This window comes from Anguilla anguilla, chromosome 3, assembly GCF_013347855.1.
Source record: "Anguilla anguilla isolate fAngAng1 chromosome 3, fAngAng1.pri, whole genome shotgun sequence".
In the NCBI taxonomy this organism is placed as follows: Eukaryota; Metazoa; Chordata; class Actinopteri; order Anguilliformes; family Anguillidae; genus Anguilla; species Anguilla anguilla.
Genome location: NC_049203.1, coordinates 42,017,103 through 42,045,023, shown reverse-complemented (window position 1 = coordinate 42,045,023; position 27,921 = coordinate 42,017,103). Strand labels below are relative to the sequence as shown.

The window sequence follows — 27,921 nt, the reverse complement described above, 5'->3', positions numbered from 1 at the left end:
ATTACCGTAATAACGCAAGTGTACGCGCAGAAGGAAATCGCGTGACGGCTGGCTTGACTGATTTCCGAAGTGGCGGCTGGCTTGACCGCTTTCGGGAGAAAAAAATACATGACACTTTTCGAGTCGTAGCCTCTGAAAAAGCGCATGGACGACCGTGGAAGCATCAAATCTATGGCGTCGATTCAATACCAATAATCAGCGCGAGCGATTTTTTTTTTTGTTGCGAGCGAGCAGAACTAGCTCGCGCGCGGATCACTGTTTTACTCGCGGTGTTGAAATTTGCGCGCGTGAAAGTGGCTGTGCTCGGGCAGGGAATATCTGCGCGCGTGGCTGCTTTTTTTTACTCGCGCAGTGAATATCTTCTCGCGCTGATTTTAGGCATTAAATTGACGCCATGAAAATCGCGTAATGCTATCAAAGGTGGACCGGAAATCTAGAATCAGGAGCTGCATCGAGAGCCAACTTCAGGGTTGTTGTCAAAACCATCGGTCGAAACAAACATTGACGTAGCCTACCGAAACGGCTGGGCAGTTGGCGAGAATAAGTTTTGTGTATTGTAGTTTGATCGTTACTGGGCTGCTTTCTCTCCCACCTAAGTGAAAATGGCACGGAAATCTGCTGGAAATATACCCCTGAGCGCGGTAAGTGGAACAGAATGTCGTGTTCTATCTATGTGTTGTATCGGATCACATGCAGTGGGGACAGGTTAGCGAGCCCTTCTGTCGACCCACCTTCATCCTGTGACAACCCTGTGACCCAGGGCTCGAAATTGTGACCATTCTGGTCGCATATGCTCCCGAAATTTCACCTGTGCGACCTCGAAATATAATTGGGAGCGTTTGTGCGAGTGCAAATAATTGTTCTGGGATGACCTTTTTTTTAAATTAATATTAGCCTTAAATCACTCCCTTTTGCTGCACTCCACTGTCACGCGACACAGAGAGCTAACGCGTTAACTAATGTTACCTGAAGACAAAAGTTTAGGTTCAATTTATTAGCGTTATCGAAAGCTGAAAAATTGAAGCGAACGATTACGGCATTTTTTTAGAAACGTTAACGTAGTGTTTTGTGTAGCGACCCGGTTGAAACGGCTAATTTCTCCGATGCAGTTTACTGGCATTTGATTTAATACAAGCGTGACAGTTTAACTGTTGCTTGTAAACCTTTACTGTTATATTGCCGTTTTTTATCCATAAAAAATCTATTGCATATATTGTTGGTGCTCCTTACATTTTGGTGGGTGCTCCTAACTTTTTGAAGTTGGGAGCACCAGTGCTACCGAGTAAAGTTAATTTCGAGCCCTGCTGTGACCAAAGTCTGTTAAAACAGAGGTGGTTAGCTTTGGGACCTGGGTTTTCGTATATTTAATTCCATTAGCCAAATGGAAGAGTTTAGTTTACCGACGGACGCATTTAAATAATTCCTGAATGCTCGCTCCCAGCTACGTGGTTTCACTTTCGTTTCACGCGAATATTGCACAGTTCATTTTTGATGCAGCCTACTGTATGCTTATGTACTATTTGGTTTCCTATTACGCCTGAAGTCAATGAAAAAGATTAATTCTCATACAAATTGGTATAATCGAAGCTGAACTGCACCTGCTTTGGTTGCATTCAAATCAGGGGCTGCTCAATTCGGATAAAAATAGCTATTGCCCGCATCCGCGCGGGTATTCTTGGCGTACATTCTCATACAGGATGACCTTAGAAATACGTGAAATTAAATTCAGTTTTTCAGTTTGCGGACGACAGCTTAGCTGTCCCCAGACTCCACAGCATTATCCGACTGTCATTTTTAGCTCAGCAAATGGAGGAGGGTAACTTCGGTTGTCACTATAGTGCCTAAGAGACCCCATTTCTACATTCAGTCAATTAGTGGTTTGAATGCACATGTTAGTCATTACTACTGAGCAGGCATCAATGACGTAGGCTAGTGAGAGGAATGAGACTGTTTGGCTTTACCGTCCATATAGGGCTTGTCCAGCCAGATGACTGAACCGGAAGATGGACTAAGTCTGTTAAGTAATGGGCAATACAGGAGATGTGATGTCTGAGCAATGCAGTCTCCCCTGTAGACCACACAGTCAGCCACTTCCCCAGTGCAGTGAAGGGGACTGTGTTCTGCTGAATAGGCTGTCTTTAGGATGAAACGTTCAACTAAGGAGTAGTTCTCATACAAAGTATAATATGTATCATTTCTGAATGCTCATGAACCGAACCCATTTTGGATCAAAGTCTTAAATTTAAAGACTCACAATTTATCTTTGGGGGAAAGTGAAGTCATCAGTGTGTAGCCTATTGTAGCAGTGTCACTTTACATGTTACTGCACTCTCTATACAAGGTGTATACTCTAATCATGGGGATGCACTTGTTTCCTCATATTTTAAATCAGATCATCTGCTAAATTAATGTAATGCCATGATCACAAATTTTGTTGTCATTTCATAATTCCCTATTGATATTCCGAGGTGACATTTTTTTCTGTCATGTTTCATATTGGACATCTTATTTTGCCACTGACTGACATTTGATCCTTAGTTCTGGTAATTTATCCTGACCTAGCTCTCTATGTAATTAACGTTGCAGACCCACAGTTTTATGGTCTTGTGCTCCAATTGGGAGGAATTATGTCTGTGTCATCGGGACAGAAGTCTACCCTGATTGGTCAAGGACATCAAACAGCACCTCAGACTTTAGAGCTGCCTGATGCCAGTAGTGATGGGCAAAGCAGTTCTTTTCTGTGTACTGAATCATTAAAATCAGTTCATTAAAAAGATTTGTTCAAAAGATCGTTCGGAGCTCCGACTGCATAGTCCCGCTCACTGAACGAAAACATGGCTGAACGTTCAGTTCAGCTCGCTAACTAGTGAACTGAGAACCATCGTTCCTTAAGGATAAGCCAGTGAGCTGAGAATTTAGTTGGATAAAGATACCGTTTGCAAAATGAAAGCTGCTATAACAAAGTCCTACCCAATTATGTACAGCACATATTTTTTTGTGTCACCCAGCCTAATTATTAAATAAAATATCTGGTACTACTTCCTATTTCGAGACTTCAAGACATGAGAGGGAGGGAAGGGGCGGGCTTGAGTGACTCAGCGACTGTCTATCACTCAGGGCTCACGTTCACTGTGTACGTTCAGTGAACAAATCACAGAACATGTTCAGTGTATCCCTGTGAATGAATCACGTTCGCTCGCAACTGACTGAGAGCTCAACTGAACTGACTGAGAAATGAACGGATCGTTTCAGGAAGTGATTCAGTTCAGTTCGTTCACCCAAAAGATTAGTTCGCGAACGACACAATACTAGATGCCGGCTGCTTAATCCAAATAAACAAAACTCAATATGGTCAGAAACAGTCTGGGTCAGTTGCAGTGTGCTTAGCTGGAGTTTAAATCTCAGGTACCTCTGCTAAAACATCACTCTTCAAACCTGAAATGGTTGTATATCTTCTTTACATGAACGAGAAAACGACAGTATTAAAGAATGGCTTTTTTATTGCAAAGGCACAGCCTGTTGTTTGAATGCTTCTGGGTAACATACACCCACACTTTAGTTAGTTTTGCTTTCAGCATTTTGATTGAATTTAACGGTTGCTAGCTTGCTAACAACTGGACAGATCGAAGGTGTAACGTTAGTACAGTCGGCTCCTAAATTAAGCGCCAAAATGTAGGTTGCAATTCGGTCCAGTACGTAATGTTACCAGTCATATGGAAACCGACGCAAGATAATGACTTCTTCTCGGCAGGTATATCTATTTTCAAATTGGCTGCTGGGCCGTTTCTACTATGAATTACTTTTTAACTAGGCTGCTGTAGCTACCCTGCAACTGCACATTTCTAAATTAATATTAACTAGTACTATAGATCCTCTACTGACACACAATTAGTAGGTCTGTCGTGTACACAATACCCCATGAAAAACACTTCCATTTAAAAGTATGACAAATACCATTTATTTGTCATTCATGGTAAAGGAAAAATTACTGAATTCATTTCTATATGTTTCTTTCAGCTAGAACGTAAATGTTTGCATGTATTTATGTGTATGCATGTCTCTCTTATAGCTTACATTTGTATTAATTACTATTAGGCCTATCACTCACTCATAACCAACACAGTACAAAAAGAAATGATATCTGAAGAAAAACCCATTTTCAACATACAGAAATGCCAGGTTACTCACAAATACAAAGCAGCTGTCTATATGTCATTAATTCAAATTTGCAAAATATTTGCCGCTGTTAAAAGTATTGATATCAAAATGAGGCCAAGTTACAAGAAACAATATTGGCTATCTTAGCTCTCACAAATTGAACAAGCTCAATTCCATAGCAATGCTACCCAATGTTTCCTATCTTATTTAAAGTAATTTGGCCCTGTGTGTACAAGCATACAGGACATTAATGGGTCAAACATATGTCTGGATAGGTTTGGAAGATTCAATGTTTAATTTTTATCTGTATTTATTAATTTCCCCCAGCCTTTCTGCAGTGCGAATGATTGCATGTTTCTTGGTGTACATGTCTGTTTGTAAATGTGATTGTTGTATGCTGCTAGGGAAATGACCCCATGGGGATAATTAAGTATTCGATGTATCTATGTACAGTTTTTATTTTACCATCAGAATTCTTTCTTCTTTTTTTCAGATGAACCCCAAATATTTACATACAAATTGTACCAGCCACACCTGGGCTTTTGGGGCCTTTGCTGAGCTCATTGGTAAGTGGTTCTGTCCTTTTGAATTTATTTTTCTCCAGAGCAAAGATTTAACTTGGCAAAAAAAGACGAATCATAAAAATAAATAAAAAAATAACACAGACCAGTGGATTACAATATGTACAGTGGCGCTAGAAAGTAGGCTGTGTGAATCACTTTGGAATAGTCTATTTTTCAAATATTTCACACATTAATCTTTGTTATATCTTCATCCAAGATACATTTTATGATAAAGCATGACACGATTAAAGGAAAACACAAATAGTTTGAATATATTTGATTATTTACTAAATACAATAATTAAACATGAAATAATCTTGTGTGCATAAGTAGGTGCATAATGACAGGGATACCAGGACCAGAGGCAATCAAGCAGCCCCCAAAAATGACACTCCCATCACCATGCATAATGATAGGTGTGGTGTTATTATTGTGGATGACAATGCAATGACAATGTGAATAACACACCTCTTATTATGGCCAAAACTATCAAGTTTCGACTCACATGTCCATTCAAAATTATTTCAGTAGTCCACTGGAAGAATATTTTCTGGACTAGCATATCAAAAAAGGGTGTATTTTTCGGCAAAAGCAATCATTTTGAAGTGGTGTCTTATTCACATTGTCATTGCATTTTCATCCGCCATTATAACACCATACCTATCATTATGCACAGTGATGGGAGTGTCATTTTTGTGGGCTGCTTGATTGCCTCGGGTCCTGGTGGCCTTGCTATTACGAGGAAATCAGTAAATTCTATGTTTTTACTTTCAAATTCTACAGAGGAATGACAGGCCATGTGCTCTGTGACCTGTAGCCATGCCAAATGTTTCTGTGCCATGACGAAGCGACTTTAACCTGGACAATATGTTTGTCCAGGTATCCAATCTAACATTGATCCCAGGGAGCCCTATCTAAGGTTACTTTATCTGGTTAGTGAAACTATCCTGGACTATGATCCCTCTATTATTTATATGAAATAAAACTATGATCTATCTGGACACTGACTCGAATGTCTATCTCAGAGCCGCTGCACTTCCGGCAAGTGAACCTGTCAGTATGCCCAGGAGGTGCACATCCCGGTTCAACGTATATGTAAACCATGTACGTTAGATGCACTGAAAAGGCAAAAACAGTTTATAATGGCACAATATGACATTTGGCAATGACCAAGGATAGGTAGTTCAATGATGCTGAAAGGTAAAACATTTTATTTATGAAGTAAGACAAATAAAGACCCCTATTTTATAACTAGAGAAATGACGCACAAAGGTGTCAGCAAAAGTTCAAACTCACCACCTGCTTTAGATGATGTCATCACCTTGCACCATTCACAGGGGCAGTGGGGCAGAGTGCAGGGGGTGGGAGTGGTCGTTTGTGGTGGGGGGGGTCAGCAAACAACAAAAGGGGTACTCAGAGTTCAAATTCAACTGAAGTGCCTGTTATTTAAAACCTCTGCATATTTTGTTAGAAATTATTAGAATCTGTTCAGCTTTTATTAGTCTTTTAGCAGCCAAATAAATGATATAACCTCAGTTATAGTATAGTGAACAGGTGCAACAGTATGCTGGGAAGGACATGTAACCTTATGAATTCGAATATGCGGTTGATTAAGGCACTCATCATGGGAGTTGGAGATTGGAAAGGGGACATGTACTTTTATGTAGATTGAGGCCCTTCTGGTTTCACATGAATGCAGCCATAGGCGGTTAGGAGATGAGGCTAATTTTTTAAGTTATTTTTTTTACCTGCTTTCCTGTTTTTCTTTGGAAAGACAAAACAAGCAAAAAGAAAAAAAGGATTCACCACAGATTTACATTATTGTACATACATTTTATTTTTACTGCTTTTTCCTGCCTTTCACCCCAATTTGGTGTGCTCAATCATGTTCTTGCTCATCACAACCTCTAAAGTCTAAAGTCTGTAATGCCAGCTGTCCCTTCTAATGCAGTGCAATTCACTCCTGGGTGATGCTAGAGGCAATTATGCGTCACCCTGCTGGGCTGCAGGGCCACAGCATGGGTGCGGTCAAATGCGTGCATACAAAACAAGCCATGAAAGTGCGCTTACATGCTCAGACTGTCAATAGCAGTCTATAAGTAACAGTAACAGATTGCATGTTTTCAGTTTATCTCAGTATACACAGTAAGTTTAAATGCAAATATATATGGGGTATAAAACTGAAAGCTGTAATGAAGGTTCAGAAAGATTTGCAGTGGTCGTGCTAGCCCCTGCAATGCAGTGTCTTTATTATGCAGAACAATTAAAAATCTGCGTTTTACACTAATTCACTTGCGTTCTGATAAAAATAACTATTTTTGCCATAATAGACTACTCCAACTCAAAATAATAAGACAATAAATAATAAATGTATGCCATTCATAATTTAATTATGACACTTGTAACCGGAGCTGGATGAAATAAGCTAAAAATGTTTTGGCATTCTGATAAAACTGATAGAAATGAACAAAGGCTAATGATATTTAAAAAAAACTCTAGGAGTCATTTCTGTTAGCAAGCTAGGTAGGGTGTGACATCTCATTTCCAACTTTTCATTAAAATGAAGTGCTTTCTCTTTGAATTTTGTGATCCTACCAATGGCAGTGTAAATATTATGAACAATCAACAACACAAATGTCAGACACTGAAAGGTGATTGGCTAAAAGTAATGGGAGTAGGATAATTATTTTGTTGTGATTCAAGTCTGGGTCATCGCCCATTTTATAATCTTAAAAAACTTTTTATAGGCTAATTGCCCATCACTGTGTTCTTAGACAATGCCTACGACCCGGACGTCAATGCCAAGCATCTATGGATCGACTCGACTCGAATAAAGGACAAGGAATGTCTGATAATCATGGATGATGGGACTGGGCTGGACTATAACAAAATGTTCAAGATGTTGAGGTCAGTAACAGCCAACAGGGTAATCAAAGGAAGTTGCAGCAACACAAGAGGAATATGTCTCCCACTGTATAGCCCCTTTCACACATTGAACCCACAGTATTTCTAGATTCAGTTATCCGGGATTGGTAGTGTTTTTCCCTGTTCATGCACAGGTCTCCTTTTTAGAAAAATTCTGTATTGAATCTGTTCACACAAGACATGACTGTTCCGGATACAGGAGGCAAGGCAGGATGTCTACCCTCTGAAGAAATGCAGGACAAATATTTACGTTGCATTAGTTTGTGTTTAACACAGCCAGATATTTCATTGAATAATAGTATTGGCAGGGATTTAAATCCTGACATCTTTAGCTCAGTTATATTATCTTAAATAGTTAGCATTATATAAACAGTGGATGCATCAGCTTAAAATCCACACTTATATGCCGAGTTGTTTTCAATAAAATGCAACAAAATGAATTCTGTTCGCCAAGTTAAATAGCTAACTACTGTATATTTCCACTGATATGTGGCTCTAGCCAGCTTGCTACATTGGGAAAAAAGCAACATAAAGCTGGAAGAGCCTGACACAGATGTCTACCAGGAAGAAGTATTTTATAGTACGCAAGCAATTCCTGATGCCGATTTTATAATATTGTTCTTACAATAGACTAAGCCATGTCAAGCGAGGACAGTGACACTGCACTGTTTCTTCCGCTCCTAAAATAACTTTTATAATTTCTCTCACAAAATCATGCATTGCAGCTCCAATATCTTGTACAAAGTCTCATTTGTGCAGGTATTGTCGAGAGGACAGATTCAGTTAAAGTATTTAATAAAGAAATTGTGCCCAAAAGATTTTATGCAAGAATGTAATTTTGTGTGCTTTATCTGGGAATGTTGCTTGTTTAGTTCACACTAGAGTGAACTAGAGAGACACATGCCTCTTTGTATGTGTGACAGTTTGTTGTGACTGGCATTGCTGATATATCCGAAGCACACCTTAATTCTTTGGAGAGAGTCAGGGAAAACTTGTTCAGTGCCCTGTACCCATGCCACTAACCTGATCCCATTATCCCTCTTTATCTCCGCTCAGTTTCGGCTACAGTGACAAGAAGACAATTCGGGGTCATGCCCCTGTGGGTCTCTATGGAAACGGGTTCAAGTCAGGCTCCATGCGTCTAGGGAAGGACGTCGTCGTCTTTTCCAAAACCAAGGACATGATGAGCGTGGGCCTCCTGTCCCAGACGTACCTGGCAGCCATTCGGGCTGAGAATATTGTGGTGCCAATTGTCACTATCAAACAAGATGGAGAAGACAAGAATATCCTTTGCCAGCATTGAAAACAGTAACAGAAATGGTTTAAGAGGCTTTCTGGTAAAACGGCTTCCTGGCATCCCCTTTGTACTTAGATTGATCAGGTCATCACTGCAAATGCATGTTGAGTTCCCAGTTAACCTGTCTGGTTTTGTAAAGGTAAAAATGTAGGTGTCTGAGAGTTGCAGTCTGATTCCATTCTCCTTGACAACTGACCTCACTCAGTGTTGAGCCTGGCCATGAAGACAGCCTGGAAGCCATTTTGAAACACTCCCTGTTTAAAACAGAGAAGGAGCTACTCCAGGAGCTGCAGGCCATCAATACCATGCCCCCCACGGTCTCCACGGGAACCAGGATCATCATATGGAATCTGCGCAGGTGAGACCTGATGATTAAACATTCTAAAAATTTAAAAGAATGGAAGAATTATATCATAATACATACAAAAAAAGTATTAATTAATATTGAAATGTTAATTAATAAATATTGAAATTTTATTAAAAACACCACATAGTCTTTTGCTCATTAAAACCAGCCATCATGCTTATGAGTAAATATGTGACTAAAAACATGTTTATTTCTGGACAGTGTAAAAATGGCTTTGGGTAACAGAGTGTTTGATCTTCAGGCCCAAACTCCAGTGATCTATTGCTCTTACTACATATCCTGCTGTTGTCAAATGCTTCTAGGATGTAGTGGTAGTTAAACTAATTTAGAGGTAAATTAGATATCTATTAGAACACACACTACAGCAAGTGGTAACCGACCCTGTTCCTGGAGATCTACCATTTTTCATTTTACAAAAACACATTCAACCACTATCTTGTTGATCTGCTATTTAGTAGAGGCAGGTGTGCCAATTTAGACTCAAAATGAGAACTTAAAGGATGCTAGATCTTCAAGAACAGGGTTGGTTACCACTGTGCAAAACACCAACAGTAACTGTGCCACTGAGTGTAGAGTGTGTAGCCCATTGTCTGGTGAAAGTTTACACAGTGCCAAGTCTGTATGAGCTGACAGTTTGTTACTGCAATGACATGAATTAATCACACCATATGATTTACATTAACCCTTCCATCGTCATAATAGGTATTCACATGTGGAATTCAAATTTTTTGTTTTTTAAAGGAGACCAAATGATCTGCCCTCCTTTTTTATTTTTGGCTTTATTCAGACAGGGAGAAAGCAGAGAGGGTAACAGATAGAGAAGGGATAACTGCTCAGAAGGTGCCATAGTGAGGGACTGGACCACCAGCCACACAGGGGGGACTCGTATATGTCTTGAGATTAAGCCGCACTACAGGCCCCACAAATCTCATTAGGATTAGGACATTTTAATTTTTTTGGGGCTTTTAGTATTTCATTAGTGCACTGCTGACTGGTGTGAATGCTAGTGAGAAGTGTATGAAAGTGTCATAGTTTGTCTTGGGATCAGGGCTTGAAATTTTTTTTTTTTTGGCTCATTAGGCAATGTGGCTTGTTGATTTCAGAGTTACCGGCCACTCTGGTAACTGAAAAATTTCACGAAACAATTTTTCTTTAGATATAATTTTTAAAATATAACAGAGAGAAACTCAATTTTTCACAAATGATAACCATTACATAGAATAACACTGCATTATTATTTGCAGTTTATTAATTTTCTTGTGTATACTGTATTTAATTCAGTCAAGAACATTACATTGCCCAAGTGTAGCTAGTATGTGTTGTTCACACTTTTTTTTTACTTTCTTGTATGTGTCTTAGCTCCAAAGATGGGCAGACGGAGTTTGATTTCAAAACGGATCGGTACGACATTCGGATCCCATGTATGGACTCGGGTGATGTTAACAATCCCAGCAAGAACACAGAACCAGAGAGCAGGTACTCCCTGCAAGTGAGTATCACGGGGGGGACGCACATGTGCAGGTTTCACACTGCTCTGTTGCATGGAGCTGAGAATTCTCTTATTTTAAGTACATGATTTCTCAAATAAATTTTTATGTGTGTTTCTTCATGGGAAAGAGCTGGAGATGTGTGAACTGAATGAAATGACTTGAGACAGTTTTTTGGTTCTCAACACTGGCAGGACCAGTTTTATCCAATACATTTGCTGACGCAAGCTACTTAGCAGTCAGAAGACTAGGGTTCTGACGGTCATGGAATTTGTCGATTATCGTCACCCAGGTAATCGAATCGATTGGCATAAGCGTCATGAGTTGAATATAATTAACAACATAACACAACAACAAATATTTAATTTAATATTTAAAACTTTTTAAACAAATAAAATATTTATTTTTACAGTGCTAAACATTCGTTTAAACAAATTAAATTGTCTAAACATTCTTAGATATTAAATAGGAAATGAAACAATAGGCCTATAGCATATTTAAGTAGTGACAGTGTTAATAGATTAAACTAAATTAAACGGATCGACATTTCCTGTTAGCTAGGAGAGATGAAAATATTTTGTGCTTTTCAAACAGTCAAACAGTTATTTTGGTCAAACCGACGGTCTTTTCGTTTACAAAAAGGCAGCATAAGTAGAATAGAATGAACCCTTTATTAACACTTATTTCTTTAAACAGAACAAGGATTTAACATTTCCAAACGTTTTGGAATAAATCAAATAAGTAAAATGTTTATTTTTACAGTGCTAAACAAAGTAGGCTATGTTAAAACGAAATGAAACAGACCGGCATTGCCTGTCTTTCCGACTGCAATGGTTGAATTAAGTTGGTTACCGCTGTCGGTCAGAGCTTTCCATTTGTCATTGTCCCGCTTATATTTCACCCCTCGGGCAAAATGCTTGGGCCACACTCAGCTGCCCCTGGCCAGATGTAGATGGTGTAGCAGCTTCGGATGTAAGTCCAAGTTGAGCAGATTCGCTTGGGTGGTGCGTTCTGGGGTGGTTTCTCAGATGTTGTGCTAGATTGTTTTACGGTATTGTTGTATTGCAAATTCGGCAAATTAGTTTATTTGAATTGTCTGGTTCTCCATCTTCATTCGGTTTAAATCCAAAATGGGTCCAAATTGGCGACGTAACGTTGGTTTTGCCAACAAGTTCCATCTTGATTTTACCTCAAGTCTCTATTCTTGTCAGCGAAATTGTGAGTGACAGGTCACGTGCATTCACTGGAAGAGGTGATTTCATTCCATCAATCAGAGCGCTGTAAATTGCTGCAACTGTCAGAAATGTAAGAACTTCGGTTTAGTCAAACCACGTGCAATCTTTATTGATAAGACTATATTAAGCAATGTTATTCGCCTATATTAACGTAATTACAACAGTAATAATATTATTATTATTATTATTATTATTATTACAACATAGTCTACTGCAAAAGGGAGATTAAAACAATGCTTGCTTTGCAATGTTGCCCGACCCCCTCCCAGATTAGCGGAGGAGCATGGTAAACTTCAAAGACAGCGCACTTCAGAGACAGCCCGCGATTTAAAGACTGTTGCAGGGAGAAGTATTGTAGGCTTTGTTTTAGAGGGATCATGTGGTTTTTAAGCATACATTAAATTGTTTATGTATGTATATATATATATATAGGAAAGGTAGATTATGTTGGCTACAACATTATGAAAAAGTGTACATTTTAGAAAAACATTAACAAATTGCGATTATGACGGATTTTTTGCTTGTGTGTCAATGACCGTCGATGACCGTCAATCTCATGATTATGAAGTAACCGGCCCAGCCCTACTTCTGACTCACCCTCGATACTCAATTCTCATTACTACTACTACTCCTCAGTATATGCACCTTTCATTCCGGCCTATAGATGTTCCCCAGCACATAAACCTGTTCTTTTAGCCTATTCCTGACAGACTCATGAAGCTTCATTGACATGAATACATGAAACTTGTTTTAATATGGGCTTGGTCTGAAATTCATTGTGTTCTCTGCCTGTCACCTGACAAAGGTCAAATGACAAAGTGCTCTGATGAAGCTGCAGCAGCATCGTATCGGCAGTTACTCAGTTTCCACCCTGATGATTGATCGGGCAAGATTCCACCCTTGTCGAGATTATCCCAGGGTGTTCCGGAGTCTTTTGCTTCAGCCAAGCTTCCCTGGCAAGAGTCCTTATTGAAAGAACAAAGGGCTGTAGTTTGAAGGGTTAAAGTGTTTGTATCCATATTATTATTATTATTACATTTATTTCACAGGTTATATACGATGATGTATTCAGTCCTAGTTAACATTGCTTGTTATTTCCTGTCTGATAGTGGCTGGCTAAATAATAGTGTTGGGTAACATGCCAGCTAACATGCCATAACACGTCAGGGCCGATCCTTAACTCCTACCAGCCTTGAGCAAAAAGCGATAAGGGAATACAGAGCAGACACAGTTGGGAAACTAAATTTTGCTTTAGATCCTCTTGTAATTGGAACAGGTGTGAAATATTTTTCTGACCCACAGCTGTTTCGTGCAATCGATAGAGTGGCCCCTATTGATCTGTTTTCTTTTTTTTCACCAATTTTCATCTGGGCCACCCCGTTCTATATGGACCAGTACCCTGGTCCGCAATCACAACCCCCTCCCCTCCAATCTGTGATTTTACACACAAAGAATATTATTTTGTTTAGAGCCCCCAAACGGTTGGGGGAAACCCTGTCCTGACTGGATTGCTTCCTATTAAAAGACAAGGGTGGATTTTTCTCCTTAACCCAAGGAGTTCTACTGGCAGTGCCAAAGCCAGTGACAGACTTGCTGTGATTACATAGAATATCTCCCTCTATTGCTTTTTGTGACTTTTTACCCTCGGTATTAATTCTTCTTCCCTCCTCTGGGCGTGGATTCAGGCGTACTGCAGCATTCTGTACCTGAAGCCCCGAATGCAGATCATCATCAGGGGACGGAAGGTGCGGACTCAGCTGGTCTCCAAGAGTCTGGCCCACACCCTCAAGGACCGATACACGCCAAAATTTCTGGTATCCTTCTTTTGCCATACAGACTGCCCAGTGGGCTCAATTTCTGCTTTGCACTGGATGTGCACATGTGATTTAACTGTGCGACTAGGGTGGATTCAGGAAAACTTAGGCAAGTTTTGCATGCTGTGACACCATATACAGTTATCCAGTGAAAATGAAAGTGTTGGCTAAATGTTAGTCTTGTTAGTCATTGGTGGGTCAATGATCAGCTTGTTGACATCCCAAGCAGCTTGTAAGTATGGTCCACCATTCAAGTAAAAATCATCAGTGTTGTCCCTTACAATGTTACAGAGTTGGTTTCAGATGTAGGCTGTTGAAATCGTTTGTATGATACCACTTTTTAGGGCTCCAAGACAAATTCACGGCAACATTGTCCTGCAACATTAGCTAATTAATACAATAAACTACAACCAAATGCAACCCAAAAGTTTTGTAGGCCTATACAGTTTTAACCAGGTTAATGCACAGTACTGTAGGACCTCTGCTTTAAATTAGAATGCCCTCTGTTGGTTGGCAGCAGAGCTCATATTTTTGTTACTGTTCTGATGTGAATTTGCAAGGTGGTATTACACCTAACTGTGCAAATATGAATAAAACTAGATAGGACTGATAATCTGTTATTGCATTTTTAGTTTCATGAGAACCATACAGTAACACAGTGTAATACTTCTAATCATATGTTGTCCCTATTCCCTGAACAGTCCTGCAAAGCAACTTCTGTTAATGCTACTCCACTGTGCAGCATTGCAGTCAGCAATCACCCACTTCATTTCTGAACATAGCCTATAACTTCACATTCATTTTAGAAGACTCATCTCTTCAGACTATACCTGGACTAACTACCACCACACTGTATATTTCATTCTAAATCCACCCCCCCCCCCTTTCATGACATCATGTGCTTAAAAGAACATGTTCCCCCATCCCAGCCCTTTTTGTAATTTGTATTTGTCCTAATACTGTAGCTTGTTCTTCTGCCTAGTTGGCTTTGCAGAGTTTAGGTCAGAATAGTGTTCACTGTGTGAACTAAACTGTGTTCTTGGCTAGAAATAGCTGTACAAAATAAGTATTGTATCTTATTGAACCTGTGTTTTGTAGTTGTCCATAACCATGAAATGCACTTTTTGTACATCGCTTTGGATAAAAGCATCTGCCAAATAAATGTAATGTAGAATAGATGGGACTTCAGATTTTGGTATTGGCTGTAATATTATATTCTTTTTGGTTGCAGTTATTGTGATGATATTTTTGGTGGTGACGTGGTGCCAGAATGGGGCTTGTGGTCAGACTTTGGTTGCATTTAAATAGCAGCCACATTAACAATGCCACAGAACTGCCAACACAATGAATTTGTTTAATATGTCTGATGTTTTGTGGATGTGCGTGCATGAGAGTGGCCCTCTTACAAAAGTTTCATGTGCAGATAAGTACAGAAAATACTTAAATGGCCACCAAAATGTCATTTGATGTTGTTGCCCTGAACTACTTCTTCAGAGGAGGCCTATCCCCATAACTTTTGGGTACGGCACCAAAGACAGTGGGCATTACGGCATAATGATATACAACAAAAACCGACTGATACGAGCGTACGAGCGAGTTGGCTGCCAGCGCAAGGTGAGAAAATGTTTTGCTGAATTTAATTAGAGGGTTGATGGAAAAACTACACATGGTTAGTGCAGTGGATCCTTTTTTTATTTGTTGGTGAATTCCTCTGTTTCCACAAAGGCCATCCCAAAGGGTGTGGGAATAATCGGCATTATAGAGTGCAACTTCCTCAATCCAACACACAACAAACAGGATTTTGATGACACAGAGGAGTACAGGTAATTAAACAGCCCTGATTTGATCACATTTTAATGGTCTTGTCCAGAGTGAAATGCTCAAGCCAGAGTAACAATGTTCATTTCTCCCTGAAAATTGCCCCTTGGTCTGAAGTATCTCCCAGAACATTCCAGACTCTGGGCGATTCTTACAGCAGCCTTGTCTTGCTTGTCTTTTTAGATTTTCACCCCGTACTCCTGATGACCCAATGCAAACATCCAGTACAACTTGCACCCCTAACGCATACCTGTTTTTCCAGTGTCCCCCTTTTTGTATTACATACAGTTATACATCAGTTCTCTGTGGTCATTCCAGGAAAGTGAAACATAACCTGGGGGAGAAGCTGGAGGAATATTGGAACCAAATGCACCATTTAAAACAGAAAAAGGATCCCAGCTGCAACTTGGCAATAGAGGACATGGAGTGAGTGTTCTGCATTTTGTATTGTACATGATACTGAAGAAACTGACACACATTGAACTTTCCAGTTCTGCACATTTACTTAAGTTTCAGGGTTTGGGGTTGGGGGGACTGTACAGTGTTATAACAGAAATGGCCAACACAAGATTCAAACTTGCCACCAACTGATTGCACATGCCCCTTTTTAAGCCCCGTAAACATGTAGGTCACATACTGTATATAGGCAAGTGTACTTGTTTGGTTCTAGGAAATCTCCGGATCAGAACTGGGCCCAGTGTGACATATGCCAGAGATGGAGGAAGCTGCCAGATGGAATAGATGCCAGCAAGCTGCCTGACAAGTGGTTCTGCTACTTGAACCCAGACCCCCAGTACAGGTGATTTCCGGTCTCCTCTGATTATATGTAGTGCCTCCCCTTCTGTCCTTGTTGGGGCTGTTTAATGAAACAATACAGGTGCCTCCCTGCCAGAAATCAAACCCATGTCCTTATTTTCACCACTAACCCAGCTTGTCTTTTGTGTTTTTATTTAAAGCCTTAGAAGTTAGTAATAGTAGAAGACTTTGTGAAACCAAACCAAACCAGCCATATGCTATCAGTGAGTCTCTGATTTGGACCAATTATTTTGTTATGGAAAGCAAAATGGTTTCATTGGTTCAAACAAGAGCATGATTAACAGTTAATTACAACTTCACTCTTTGTAGTTCCAGCCTCACTCTTTTCCCACTACCAGAATTACTTCAGTTTTTATGGGCTTCCTGTTAGTTAATGGGTTCTTCTAAGAGCTGTTGGTTTGTACATTCCTGTATTAACGTGTATGTCTATGCAGGACCTGCCAAGCAGAGGAAGAGCTGGAGGACTCTGAGGATGAGCAACCATACCAAAAGACCTATAAACAGTGAGGACATTTCCTTGTCTCTTTACGTGTCGACTCACTCTTAACCCCTTCGCGCAGGCCCCCTAGTGGTCTGCACACTGGCATGCCTAGATTGCTCAACTCAAACATTCATTGCTCCTCCAACCAAACTATGAGTTGGAAACAGAAACTGTATGTTCTAGTTTAATTAGTAGACGTTACAAGACATCTATGTTGAATACAGAGTTTTGGAGCTCCATTGTCACACCGATCGTTCATTTAATAAGCACTCCTTCCCTGCAGTCTCATCTGAAACTACACTCCCCGCCCATGACACACTGGACAATAGTGTCTATCTGGGCATTCATGAAAAATTTCTTTCACCACTAAAAATTTGTATTCTCTCATAGCAACTGGATAAACCAAACAATAGCACTAAGATATGCCAATATAGCAGTGAAAGCACTGCTCACTGAATAACAAAATAAAGACTAATTTTTCTAAACGTATACCATGTCATTCTATTGTCAGTATCTGGGACTAAACATGGAATAAATATGCAACCTTACCATTGGTTTACGTGTAGCGATGTCCCTTTCAAGTGTGAGTGGTCATATATTGTATTGGACAATCCGTTTGTGAAATATACGCTCATTTGTGACACCTGGGTACCTTCCAAAAAGGCTGTGCTTAATACCACACATGTTATTTAAGGTGTTGTTGCTCTTTTTAGTACAATCTGGCTTAATTGACAACAGAGCTGAAACGTCTGGTTCTGGAAGTAGAAATACCATTCATATTTGCCATAGAGAATTTGATTTGTCATACATTATATATTAACCGTAGAAGATAGACTTACCATGAGCTACAAGATTGTGGAAAGATGTCATATGCCATAAAACGGACCCATTTCAACTTCGTTTTTAAGAAATCGTGTTTTAATCACAAATTCCCTGTTAAAGTCCTATGCTAACCATGACTAAAGCGTTGCTTTAGTTTAAACGAAACTACAGTGTAGCTTTGCTCACAAACGATAAAAAGGTCAGGAACTACAGTATAGAATGATATAATATAAAAAACTATGATGTAATGATAAGAACAAGAAATCACTAAAGAGAAAAATGTAGTTAACCTATCATAAATGTGGTTGAAACCGATTGAAAGTGAGGGGAAAGGGATACGATTACAACAATCGCAATGCTTTATGGGATGGTGTAGTTCATTCCCTCTTTAAAAAAGTACACAGCCTTGTACTTTTGCCTTTTTTTTTGTTTTTCAAGGATTGTTTTGGCTCTGAATTATTTTTATAATGTCATGATTCATCTCGTAGCTGGATGGTTCGGTTCATGGCTGAAAGCTATATTATCTAGCGTTTTTCTGAAATGTCTATGGACACATGAATGGGAAATTTACTTCCGGAACCGGGGCCGCTAAAAAAATGGGCAGAAACGTTTCAGCTCTATTAATTGGCAATACCAAACCCACGTAATGCAGTACCTATGTAGCGTATACCCAACAAAGTGTGTTACCAGGGAGCACACAGGAATCTGAGTTGCTAAGAGACACTAATAAAGCAGTAACACAAGAAACCCTGCCTGCTGTAAGCCCTGTCCTCTCCCAGTTGAACACAGCCAATCATATTCTGCCACTGCAACTCCCAATCGAAAATGGCTAGTGACATCATAGCCCATACTCACCCAGCACTTATTTCGTCTGTATGCATCAGCCACACTGCATGTTTAATAGCTTCAGAGAGAATTTGGATGAGCTTCTATAGTTTCATGATTAAAAAAAAATTACATTTGAAACCTATTTCCTGTTTCTTGCAGGAAGAAGAAACGGCAGGTGAGTTATACGTGTGTGTGTGTCTGTGCGTGTGTTTATGTCCCTGTTTGAGTGTGTGTGTGTGTGTGTGTGTGTGTGTGTGTGTGCATGGATGTGAGGGAGCACAATAAACGCTATAGTTAAACATACAGGCTCTGTTCTTCTGAGGGAACTACATGCAGATGGTGCTGCTTGGCTGAATTTTCTGTAGGAAAAGCAATCTGACATGTGCCTTGATGGGCTGGTCCCGCCCCCTTGAGGCCGAGTTGCGAAAGAGCCACGTGAAGATTTTCTAGCAGCAAAATGGCCAGAGAAATGTGCTACACATTTGGCTAGGGTTGTAGGTAGTATAAAGTATTTATCTGTTGCTGTTGTATTGATTTGGGAAACTATGCTAAATAAGTTTGCCAAGTTCAGATTTTTGTAGACTCTGAGCTTTAAGCTCTGTGCATTTGCAGAAGCAGTGGTTGCATGAAAACATATTATGAGATTGCGACCTCTCCCAAACTCCCCTCAAGATTTATGTTCCATAGTCCCGTCATCTATAAATGTTAGCATAATGCCTTTTGGACCCAGGTGTTACCACAGTGTTAGTATCCCTTATTAGGGGACTTAAGACAAATTGTGTATGAAGGGATTTTAATTTTACTGCAAATTTGATAAAAAATTAGCAAGTCACAAGTTGAGTAATAACACTGTCTTCGGTATGACTAACACTCCACAGAATGCAGAAGATGCCGTACCATCACCGAGCACTTCGACTACACCCTCAACACGCAGTGGTACAAGCCGGTATCACAGTGGTACAACATCAGGAGGCAATGTGACCCACTTCACCCCTCCCACCTCCACTCCTCTCAATAGTTCTGGTAAGAGCAGCCACTGGATGACAAACCTGTGAGCAGGGCTGGGAGCTGGAAAAGTGCTGAGTGTGCAGGTAGTGCTGAAGATTCTACAAGCAGTTGAGCAGCAAAACCCAGGAAAATGGTAGAGAAGCACAACAGTCAAAGTTAGAGCAGCAAAATACAGGAAAATGAAAAACTAATGGTAGAGCAGTACAACATGATCAAAACATAGAGCAGCACAACATTTAGTCTTCTCTCTTCTGTTTTCAGGCCGCAGGCCCTCTGCACAAAGCACACCTCGCAGCTCTTCCACGTGGTCCACACCCACACACCCAAGGTAGAGCTTGAACTGGGTTGCACTGTAAAATACTGTATATGTATTTTGGTAGGTTATGTAGGTTTTCTCTGGGAGGAATGGTTTTTCTGCTTTGTTTCCTCAAACATGGCGGTTCAGTGAAGAAAAGATTTGGAGAATCTTCCAGAACTGCCAATTATGTGTCACCATGTGGGACTATGGGTCGCAATCTATCCAAAATCATGGAATAATTCTCTTTTTATTGGTGATAAACTTTCATTTTACTGCATGCCAACAGACTGATCAAAAGTATTCTGTTGAGGAAAGAATTTTGATTTTGTCAGGATATAAATCTTTTTGTGGTCTACGGTAGATGCTGGACTGACGGACATGCACAAATTCAGTTGTGTAACTGTTTTTAATGAACAGTGGGGTTGGGTCCAACACAATGATTAGGCAGAAAACAGACAGATAAGGGAGTGTAACTCTAGGTCTGTCGATATTTATCCTCCCATGTTATTTCATGAGCAGGGGAACAGCATTTTCTTGCGAGCATTTTTTATTATGGTTGTACCTGCAAAACATCAATACGACACACTTTTCTGTAAATATAAAGGCTTATGTTAATGATGTTGTATTGGACAGCTTGCTACAAAAAATATGGCATCTGATGTCTTGAGTATTGAGTGCCTTCCTTCTGCTGAATAAGTAAAGGAATTTTAGAAGAAAATACAGCCTTTGCAAATGTTGGTGGACATATTAAATCACTTTCTCCCTTTAGGAGCAAAAGGCTGCTGTCGTTGACCCCAGAGAGTGAGCCGGTAAAAAGGGCAAGGGTGCAAGGTCACGGCATATCATCAGCAGCTGGCACGGAGTTGCTCCCACTGGTGACACAGGCCACCCCAGATGCCGTCCTACTTGTGGAGGAATCCGGAGCGCCAGTTGCACCGTGTGATCTTGCTATGATGAAGACAAAGCTCAGGGCCAGCGGAGGGGGCATCAACCTACAACTCAGTGATGGAGCCCTCGCAGAGGAGTCCATGGAAAGCAACACCACAGCAACAGCCGCCTTCGCTCCATCAGCGGTGCGTCAGCAGGTGTCTGTCGAGACCCAAACTGAAGGAGTGGCCAAGGTGAAGGAGGAGGAAGAGGAGGAGAGGACATGGAGCTTGAGAGAGGATGTGCCCAAGAGTTCAGAGCAGATGCAGCTCCTGGAGAGAGAGGCCAGGGAGCTCATGGATTCCAGCGGGGGAATGCACCCCCTCCTGGATATGCAGCAGGACGGGCTGTTGGAGCAGTGGGTGATAGCCAGTAAGGAGAGAGACCAGTACAAGGAGCAGATGGTGACAGCCAATCAGGAGAGAGACCAGTACAGGGACCAGGTGGAGACAGCCAATAAAGAGAGAGACCAATACAAGGAGCAGATGGTGACAGCCAATCAGGGGAGAGACCAGTACAGGGACCAGGTGGAGACAGCCAATAAAGAGAGAGACCAGTACAGGGAGCAGATGGTGACAGCCAATCATAAGAGAGACCAGTACAGGGACCAGGTGGAGACGGCCAATAAAGAGAGAGACCAGTACAAGGAGCAGATGGTGACAGCCATTCAGGAGAGAGACCAGTACAGGGACCAGGTGGAGACAGCCAATAAAGAGAGAGACCAGTACAGGGAGCAGATGGTGACAGCCAATCAGGAGAGAGACCAGTACAGGGACCAGGTGGAGACAGCCAATAAAGAGAGAGACCAGTACAGGGAACAGATGGTGACAGCCAATCAGGAGAGAGACCAGTACATGGACCAAATGGTGACAGCCAATCAGGAGAGAGACCAGTACAGAGACCAGATGGAGACAGCCAATCAGGAGAGAGACCAGTACAGGGACCAAATGGTGACAGCCAATCAGGAGAGAGACCGGTACAGAAACCAGATGGAGACAGCCAATCAGGAGAGAGACCGGTACAGGGACCAAATGGTGACAGCCAATCAGGAGAGAGACCGGTACAGAGACCAGATGGAGACTGCAAAACAAGAGAAGGACCAGTACATGGCGCAGGTAGACGAGCTGATGCAGGAGCTTCAGAAAATGAGGACAAGCAGCGTGAAGCAGGAGCCATGTGACCAGGCCTTCGGGGGAGAAGATGACCTGGCCCTGCAGATAGACTCCATCCTTACAGATCTGGACTGCTGCAATAAGGAGAGGGACCAACTGAAGAGCAAGGTGAGTGTCCAGTATCCCAGTGACCACCATTGCAACGTGGTCAATTCTGTCACTTGTGTCTGTTTTATTAGGGTTTTCTAAAATTTGATTAGTACTGTATGTTATTTTTCATGAGTAATTTTTCATGTGATGCTACAGTTAAATGGCAAAAGTATTGGGACAGTGACACAGTTTTTGTCGTTTTGGCTCTATGCTCCAGCACATATGATTTGAAATAAAGCAATGTGCTGGAATATGAGGGTAAAGTGCAGACCATCAGCTTTAATTTGAGGATATTTACATCCATATCAAGGGATCCGTGTAAGAATTACAGCCCTTTTATACAGGAGAACAAATAATTGGACACTTAGCTGCTTATCTGTTTCTTGGCCAGATGTGTCTTTGTATTATTACTTAATGCACTAGAAAGCTAACAAAAGAGTTGCTGATCTAGAGTTGATTCTCATGATCCAACACCACCTCATCTGTGAAACATGGAGCAGGTAGTGTTATGGCTTGGGCATGTATGGCTGCCGCTAGAACTGGCTCACTTGTCTTCATTGATGATGTAACTGCTGATGGAAACAGCAGGATGAATTCTGAAGCGAACAGAAATATGTTGTCTGCTTAGATCCAACAAATGCCTCAAAACCCTTTGGACAGCAATTCACCTTACAGTAGGACAATGACCACAAACATACTGCTTAAGCAACCAAGGAGTTTTCACATGCTGTTTCACATGCTGAAGAGTGAAGGCGAAACATCCCAGAAACAAACAGGAACTGAAGATAGCTGTAGTACAGGCCTGGTAGAGCATCACCAGCGAAGATACCCAGCGTCTGATGATTCTATGGGTCACAGACTTGAGGCAGTCATTGAAAGCTAAGGATTTTCCACCAAGTACTAAATATGATTACTTTTTTTAGATTATGGTAATTTGTAAAATTACTTTTGCTTTCTTAAAATGGGGGAACTGCGTACAAAAAGGGCTGTAATTCCTATGCGGATAACCCTATGCAGATCTACATACCCTCAAATTAAAGCTGCAGTAGGTAACTTTTTAAGAAAGATATTGGGGAGTGGTCATGCTTAATTAGTATCAATCACAAGAAGCTGCTGTGAGAGAAATCCAACACCATACACTGTGTTTATACCCTCAAATTCTGCATTCAAAAACAAAAAAAAATTGTTTACAAAACAAGGTGGTTTTCAACGTGAACCAGTCAATGAGATTGACCTTGCGTGTTCACATAACGGTACCTTGCTAGATGTGTTAAGAGAGAAAGAGCTTCATCCGGTGCTATGTAATGCAAAGAAGAATAAGAAAATAGATTCGGCTCAAGCTTGCTCGGTAAATAGAACAAACATCGGCGCACAATTAGGAAGGTGGCGAGTGCTTTGGGAGCGGGTGGAAGATGGAAGCAGAGGTCGGATTATTAATGCTGGACCGGTAGGTCAAAATGTAAACATTAATTTACCCTGACTGTCTGCTTGCCTCCCGATTAAGTGAGTTACGTTCAATGTATTTAGCCACCACAAATGCTTGTGTTATCTGTGTGGTAGGTTAGGTAGTTTACCTGGGCTAGCTAGATAAGCTAACATTACCTGTTGGACCGATCACGTTAGCTAGAACCGATTAGAAACCTGCTTGCTAGCTGTAGACAGTATCTGGTGTTGTCCACACAATCAGGCTCCTGACGGGTCCTGTATCAGGTCTAAGGTTGCCCAACACATGCTCCGCCACATAACTGTTTGACTTAGCAGCATATTATAGAATTACAATAGTGTGACAGGAAGTTACTACAACACTACGTAATTTGATAAAGTTGCCTACTGCAGCTTTAAAGCTTACAGCCTGCACTTTAACCTGATACTCATTGTTTTATTTCAAATCTGCTGGAGTACAGAGCCAAAGCAACAAAAATTGTGTCTCTTGCCAATGGTTTTTAATCCCAAGTGAGTTTCCCTGGTTAAATTAAATTTATACACCATTGCCCAGTGTAATTTATGTAGTTCTGAAGTTGCGGTACCTATTTTTTATTTTAATTTAAGGCTCAACATTTCCAAATACCATCTTGATTAGACCTCTTGAGCTACATTTCATGGGGAAAGCATGATTTGCGTGAAGATATTCATAATGTATGTACAGCTGTCTACATATCTTCCAGGGTCAGGGTCTGGCTTCTAATTTTCTCTGTCTCTACCTTATTTCTTCTAACCCTGCCTTCCTGCCTATAACCCCACCTTCCTCACAATAACCCCTCCCTCCTGCCTATAACCCCACCCTCCTAATGATTTCCCCTCCCTCCTGCCTATAGCCGCACCCTCCTGACAATAAACCTTTCCTCCTCAGCTGGAGAGTTTGGAGGCAGAGAGAGGAGCTGTCTTTTCTCAGTGCGAGCAGCTGAAGAAAGAGCTGGATGATCTGAGGGAGGCTGGGAGCAGGGCCCTCAGCCCCAGCTGTGCAGAAAAGACTGGGAACAGTCCCAGCAGGCCTGGATCAACAGGGGCTGAGAGGTAAGAGACTGGCATTAATGCACACAGCACAAGAGCAAAAGCTTTTTTGTTTTTTTTGTTCTTAGCTAATGCTTCTCTTCAAAGATTTTTTGAAACTGACTTTTTTTTATTCATAAATGTTGATCTTTGAGAAAAGGTTCACATTTCTCAGCTGACCTGCCATGGTCTGTGATATATTACTTTAGCACAAAGCATGGCTGTTAGATTTTTATGTGCATCAGGTGTTCTTCAGAACAAACTCAGCAGAAAAACAAGATATTTTGAGCAGCTGGTTGTGAATATACTGTAGTTTCATATGCTAGGGCTTCAGTCTGGAGTTGCAGGTGTATTCCCAGTCTGGGAAACCGAGGTTCACTTTGAGTCTGGATAGCAGGTATATTTTCTCATACGTGTTCTTTGTCCGGTGGAAAGGCTGAAGAACCTGCGACTCAGTGTGAGCCGTCTCCTGGTGATCCTCATACCAGAGCTGGACCTGGAACAGGTAAACTATGAAAGTGGTGTCATCGAAGAGATCCTGGAACAGTACATAGATGGTGTCACTTATTCTGAAGCCACATAGATGTGCCAACCCACATTTTTTGGAGAGGTCTCTATCACTCCGGATCCTTACCACCACAGGGAGCTGGCCAGGAGTGACCACCTACATCGCATCTTTAAACATTTTGATTAATTTTTGTTAAGTGCCTTTCTTTACAACGTTAAATATGTAACTTTATTTTCATACATCCTGTATTCTTTGTTTATTGTATTGTACTGTGTCTTTTATAATTGTGCAAGAGCATGTAATCTCCAGCTTTAACTGTTTAGTATAACAATTATTTCTAAATTTTATCTTTTATCTTGCAAATCACGTTGCTTAACTGAAAACATTCCTCAGTTATGCCTCCTTTTCTTTTCTTTTTTTAAATTTGGCACCCAACGTTGGACTGAACATGTCTAATTCCCACCCTAATTTGTAATGTCCAGTCATCTGCTACCGCAGCCACGTTCATGCATGATCCCCACTGCAGATTTGGGAGAGCGTAGACACATGTTGAAACATGCGGTGTCACCAGCTGCTTCTTTTCACATCACAGACTACAGCTAAGAGTGCGTAGAGGGAAGCCGGAAGACCACCTTTCATATGCGGCTTTGACGTGCAGGTTGTGGACACCTGATTGACCAGCAGGGGTCACTAGATAGCAATGAAACTAAGGCCCCTGACTGGAAGAACCTGGATGATGCAATTGGCAGTTTTTATGTTTCCCTATGGAGCTGCCAGCTACAGTTGACAGACTCGACACTGGCATGGTCCTGATTCGGTCAGAGTCCTTGGGGCTCATCCATGGACTACGCGTAGTGGTGCCTTAACTGAATGAGCCACCCAGCAGCCTCTTATGCCTCAATTTCTGAAAGATATATTTTGTTATAGTTGATATTGTGGTGCAAAGTAGCATTAAAATCTTCTGCAGGTAGTTTTAAGACTTGTGTAAAATCAGTTCTTTCAAGGGTTGTATAATACCTGTCAGCCATGTATACTAGTTAATATGCTAACATTCTGTCCATGTCAAATATATAGTGTGAACTCTCTCAGCCAACGGGGGGTTGAGTGACGGATGCCCAGAAGAACCAGCACGGTGAGACAGAGGTAGTGGTTAACAAAAAAGGTCTTTAATAATTGCAATGAGTGGGGGTAGGGGTAGGGGGAGCCAAAAACAACTAAAAAGTCTTCCCGGTTGGGGTATCAGTGCTCCGCTCCAGGTCTTCACCCGCTCTTCTGGAGAGAAACGAAAAAGAAGTGGGTTAAGGGGGGGACAGGGCGTGGTCAGTCCGATCCGGGTCCGGTTCCTTGCTCCGGCCGCCGGCTGGTGATCCTCCGGTCCCAAGGGTGTGGGGGAGAAGGCCTCCCTCCCAATGTGGTAGCACTCCACTCTTCTCCCACTCAAGTTCTGCGCTGTTCCTGTCGTTGCCCCCTGCCACACGGTCTCCAGGAATCACGATTACTTTGTATCCTTTACACTTTACCACAGGTTATCACAAGTACTCCTTAGTTAAGAGAATTGGCCCACGGCCGCTTACAGTCTCTTCCCGGGGTGGAGAGTCGTCCGGCGTAGCTGCGACGGAAGCCCCAGCAACTCTCTCTTTCCTTGGGTTGTGCTGGTCTATAAAAGCCTGCCTGCTCGTTAGTGCAAGCAGCTTCAGGTGGGCGCCGGCAGCCAATCCAGCAAGCAGCTTCAGGTGTGTGGTAGAGTGGAAAATTCCGCCTACCTTCCCTCTGCTGCAGCCCTGTCCATGGTGCTGCCGGTTGTCGCCTCAGTTGGTCTGCCGGGGGCTGTCCAGGGTCCTGAATGTCTCTAGACAGGGGTTTGCTAGGTACCGCCCACTCACCACTTTTCCCAGCGGCCGCCGGTGTCGATGGGCTCGGCCGTCCTGGTGGTCTCGTGGGGAGCACCGATAAGGGATCGGGGCGCCACAATAGTTATACTGTATATATAAGGATATATGATATCTTGAACAACCTTGTCAATGCCAAAACCTTCCCACACACTTACACGTGTTGTGTTAAGTGTTATGGGCAAAAAAAATGTGTCAATGGTGGAACAAGGAGCAATACAGTTAATCCACTGAGCTAGACCAAGGTCCCAAGCCAAGGGAATTAATCATTATTTTATCAAAGCTTCCGGTGGTGACATCACATTCTGTAGGAAACTTCACAATTCAAAACTCAATTACAGAAGGAACTGCACAGTTTGATGCTGTTTGTGCTTATTCTGTTGTTGTTCTGTATGTCTATTTTAATTTATTTATTTTTTTGCTTTTTATTTTTTAAATTTTTATTCAAAAGATTTTTATTTTGGTACCCTACGTGAGGCTGAGCATGTACAGTTCCCACCATGATTTGTTATGCCCTACTGTCTGCAACCGCACTCATTCATGCTCTGTCCCAACTGCCAAAACAGGAGAGTAAAGACTACTGTGGTTCTCCTCCAAATACATGTTGTGTCACCACTTATTTTCACACCACAGACTACAGCTAAGCTCTTTTAAAGTGGAGTCAGAGGAAGACCATTCATATGCGGCTTTACCCTGCAGTCTTCAGGCACCCAGTCAACAGTGGGGGTCACTCGATAGCGATGAAACATGAACCCCTAACCAACTTAACCCTCCCATCAACTGGGCATCGCCCTGTGGAGCTACTGGCCACAGTCAGCACTAGCATGGTCTAGTGCTTATTCCAGTGTTTTAACAGCACAGCTCATCCCCTAAATGCTCACTGCGTGTTTGTCTTATCAAAGTCTGCTGCTGGATTTCTGACACTTTA

At 41.5% G+C, this 27,921-nt stretch overlaps 1 protein-coding gene across 2 annotated transcripts; it reads left to right on the top strand.

Annotated features, from left to right (window-relative positions):
* The first annotated feature begins 57 nt into the window (after window positions 1–57).
* LOC118223333 (MORC family CW-type zinc finger protein 3-like) lies at window positions 58–27,591 on the top strand. Of its 2 annotated transcripts, XR_004764426.1 has the most exons (19): window positions 58–641; window positions 4,652–4,724; window positions 7,496–7,628; window positions 8,703–8,929; window positions 9,145–9,301; window positions 10,670–10,799; window positions 13,718–13,846; window positions 15,341–15,460; window positions 15,572–15,669; window positions 15,983–16,090; window positions 16,335–16,463; window positions 16,915–16,983; window positions 18,771–18,786; window positions 19,490–19,634; window positions 19,881–19,947; window positions 20,687–22,124; window positions 24,457–24,620; window positions 25,032–26,177; window positions 27,079–27,591. XR_004764426.1 is itself a non-coding variant. In XM_035409716.1 (18 exons), the coding sequence occupies exons 1-18, from the start codon at window positions 603–605 to the stop codon at window positions 25,177–25,179; spliced, it is 3,390 nt and encodes a 1,129-aa protein (XP_035265607.1). In that variant the 5' UTR covers window positions 58–602; the 3' UTR covers window positions 25,180–27,591. The 2 variants fall into 2 exon arrangements, 1 of the variants encoding a protein (XP_035265607.1); XM_035409716.1 differs by having other exon boundaries at window positions 25,032–27,591.
* The last annotated feature ends 330 nt before the right edge of the window (window positions 27,592–27,921 follow it).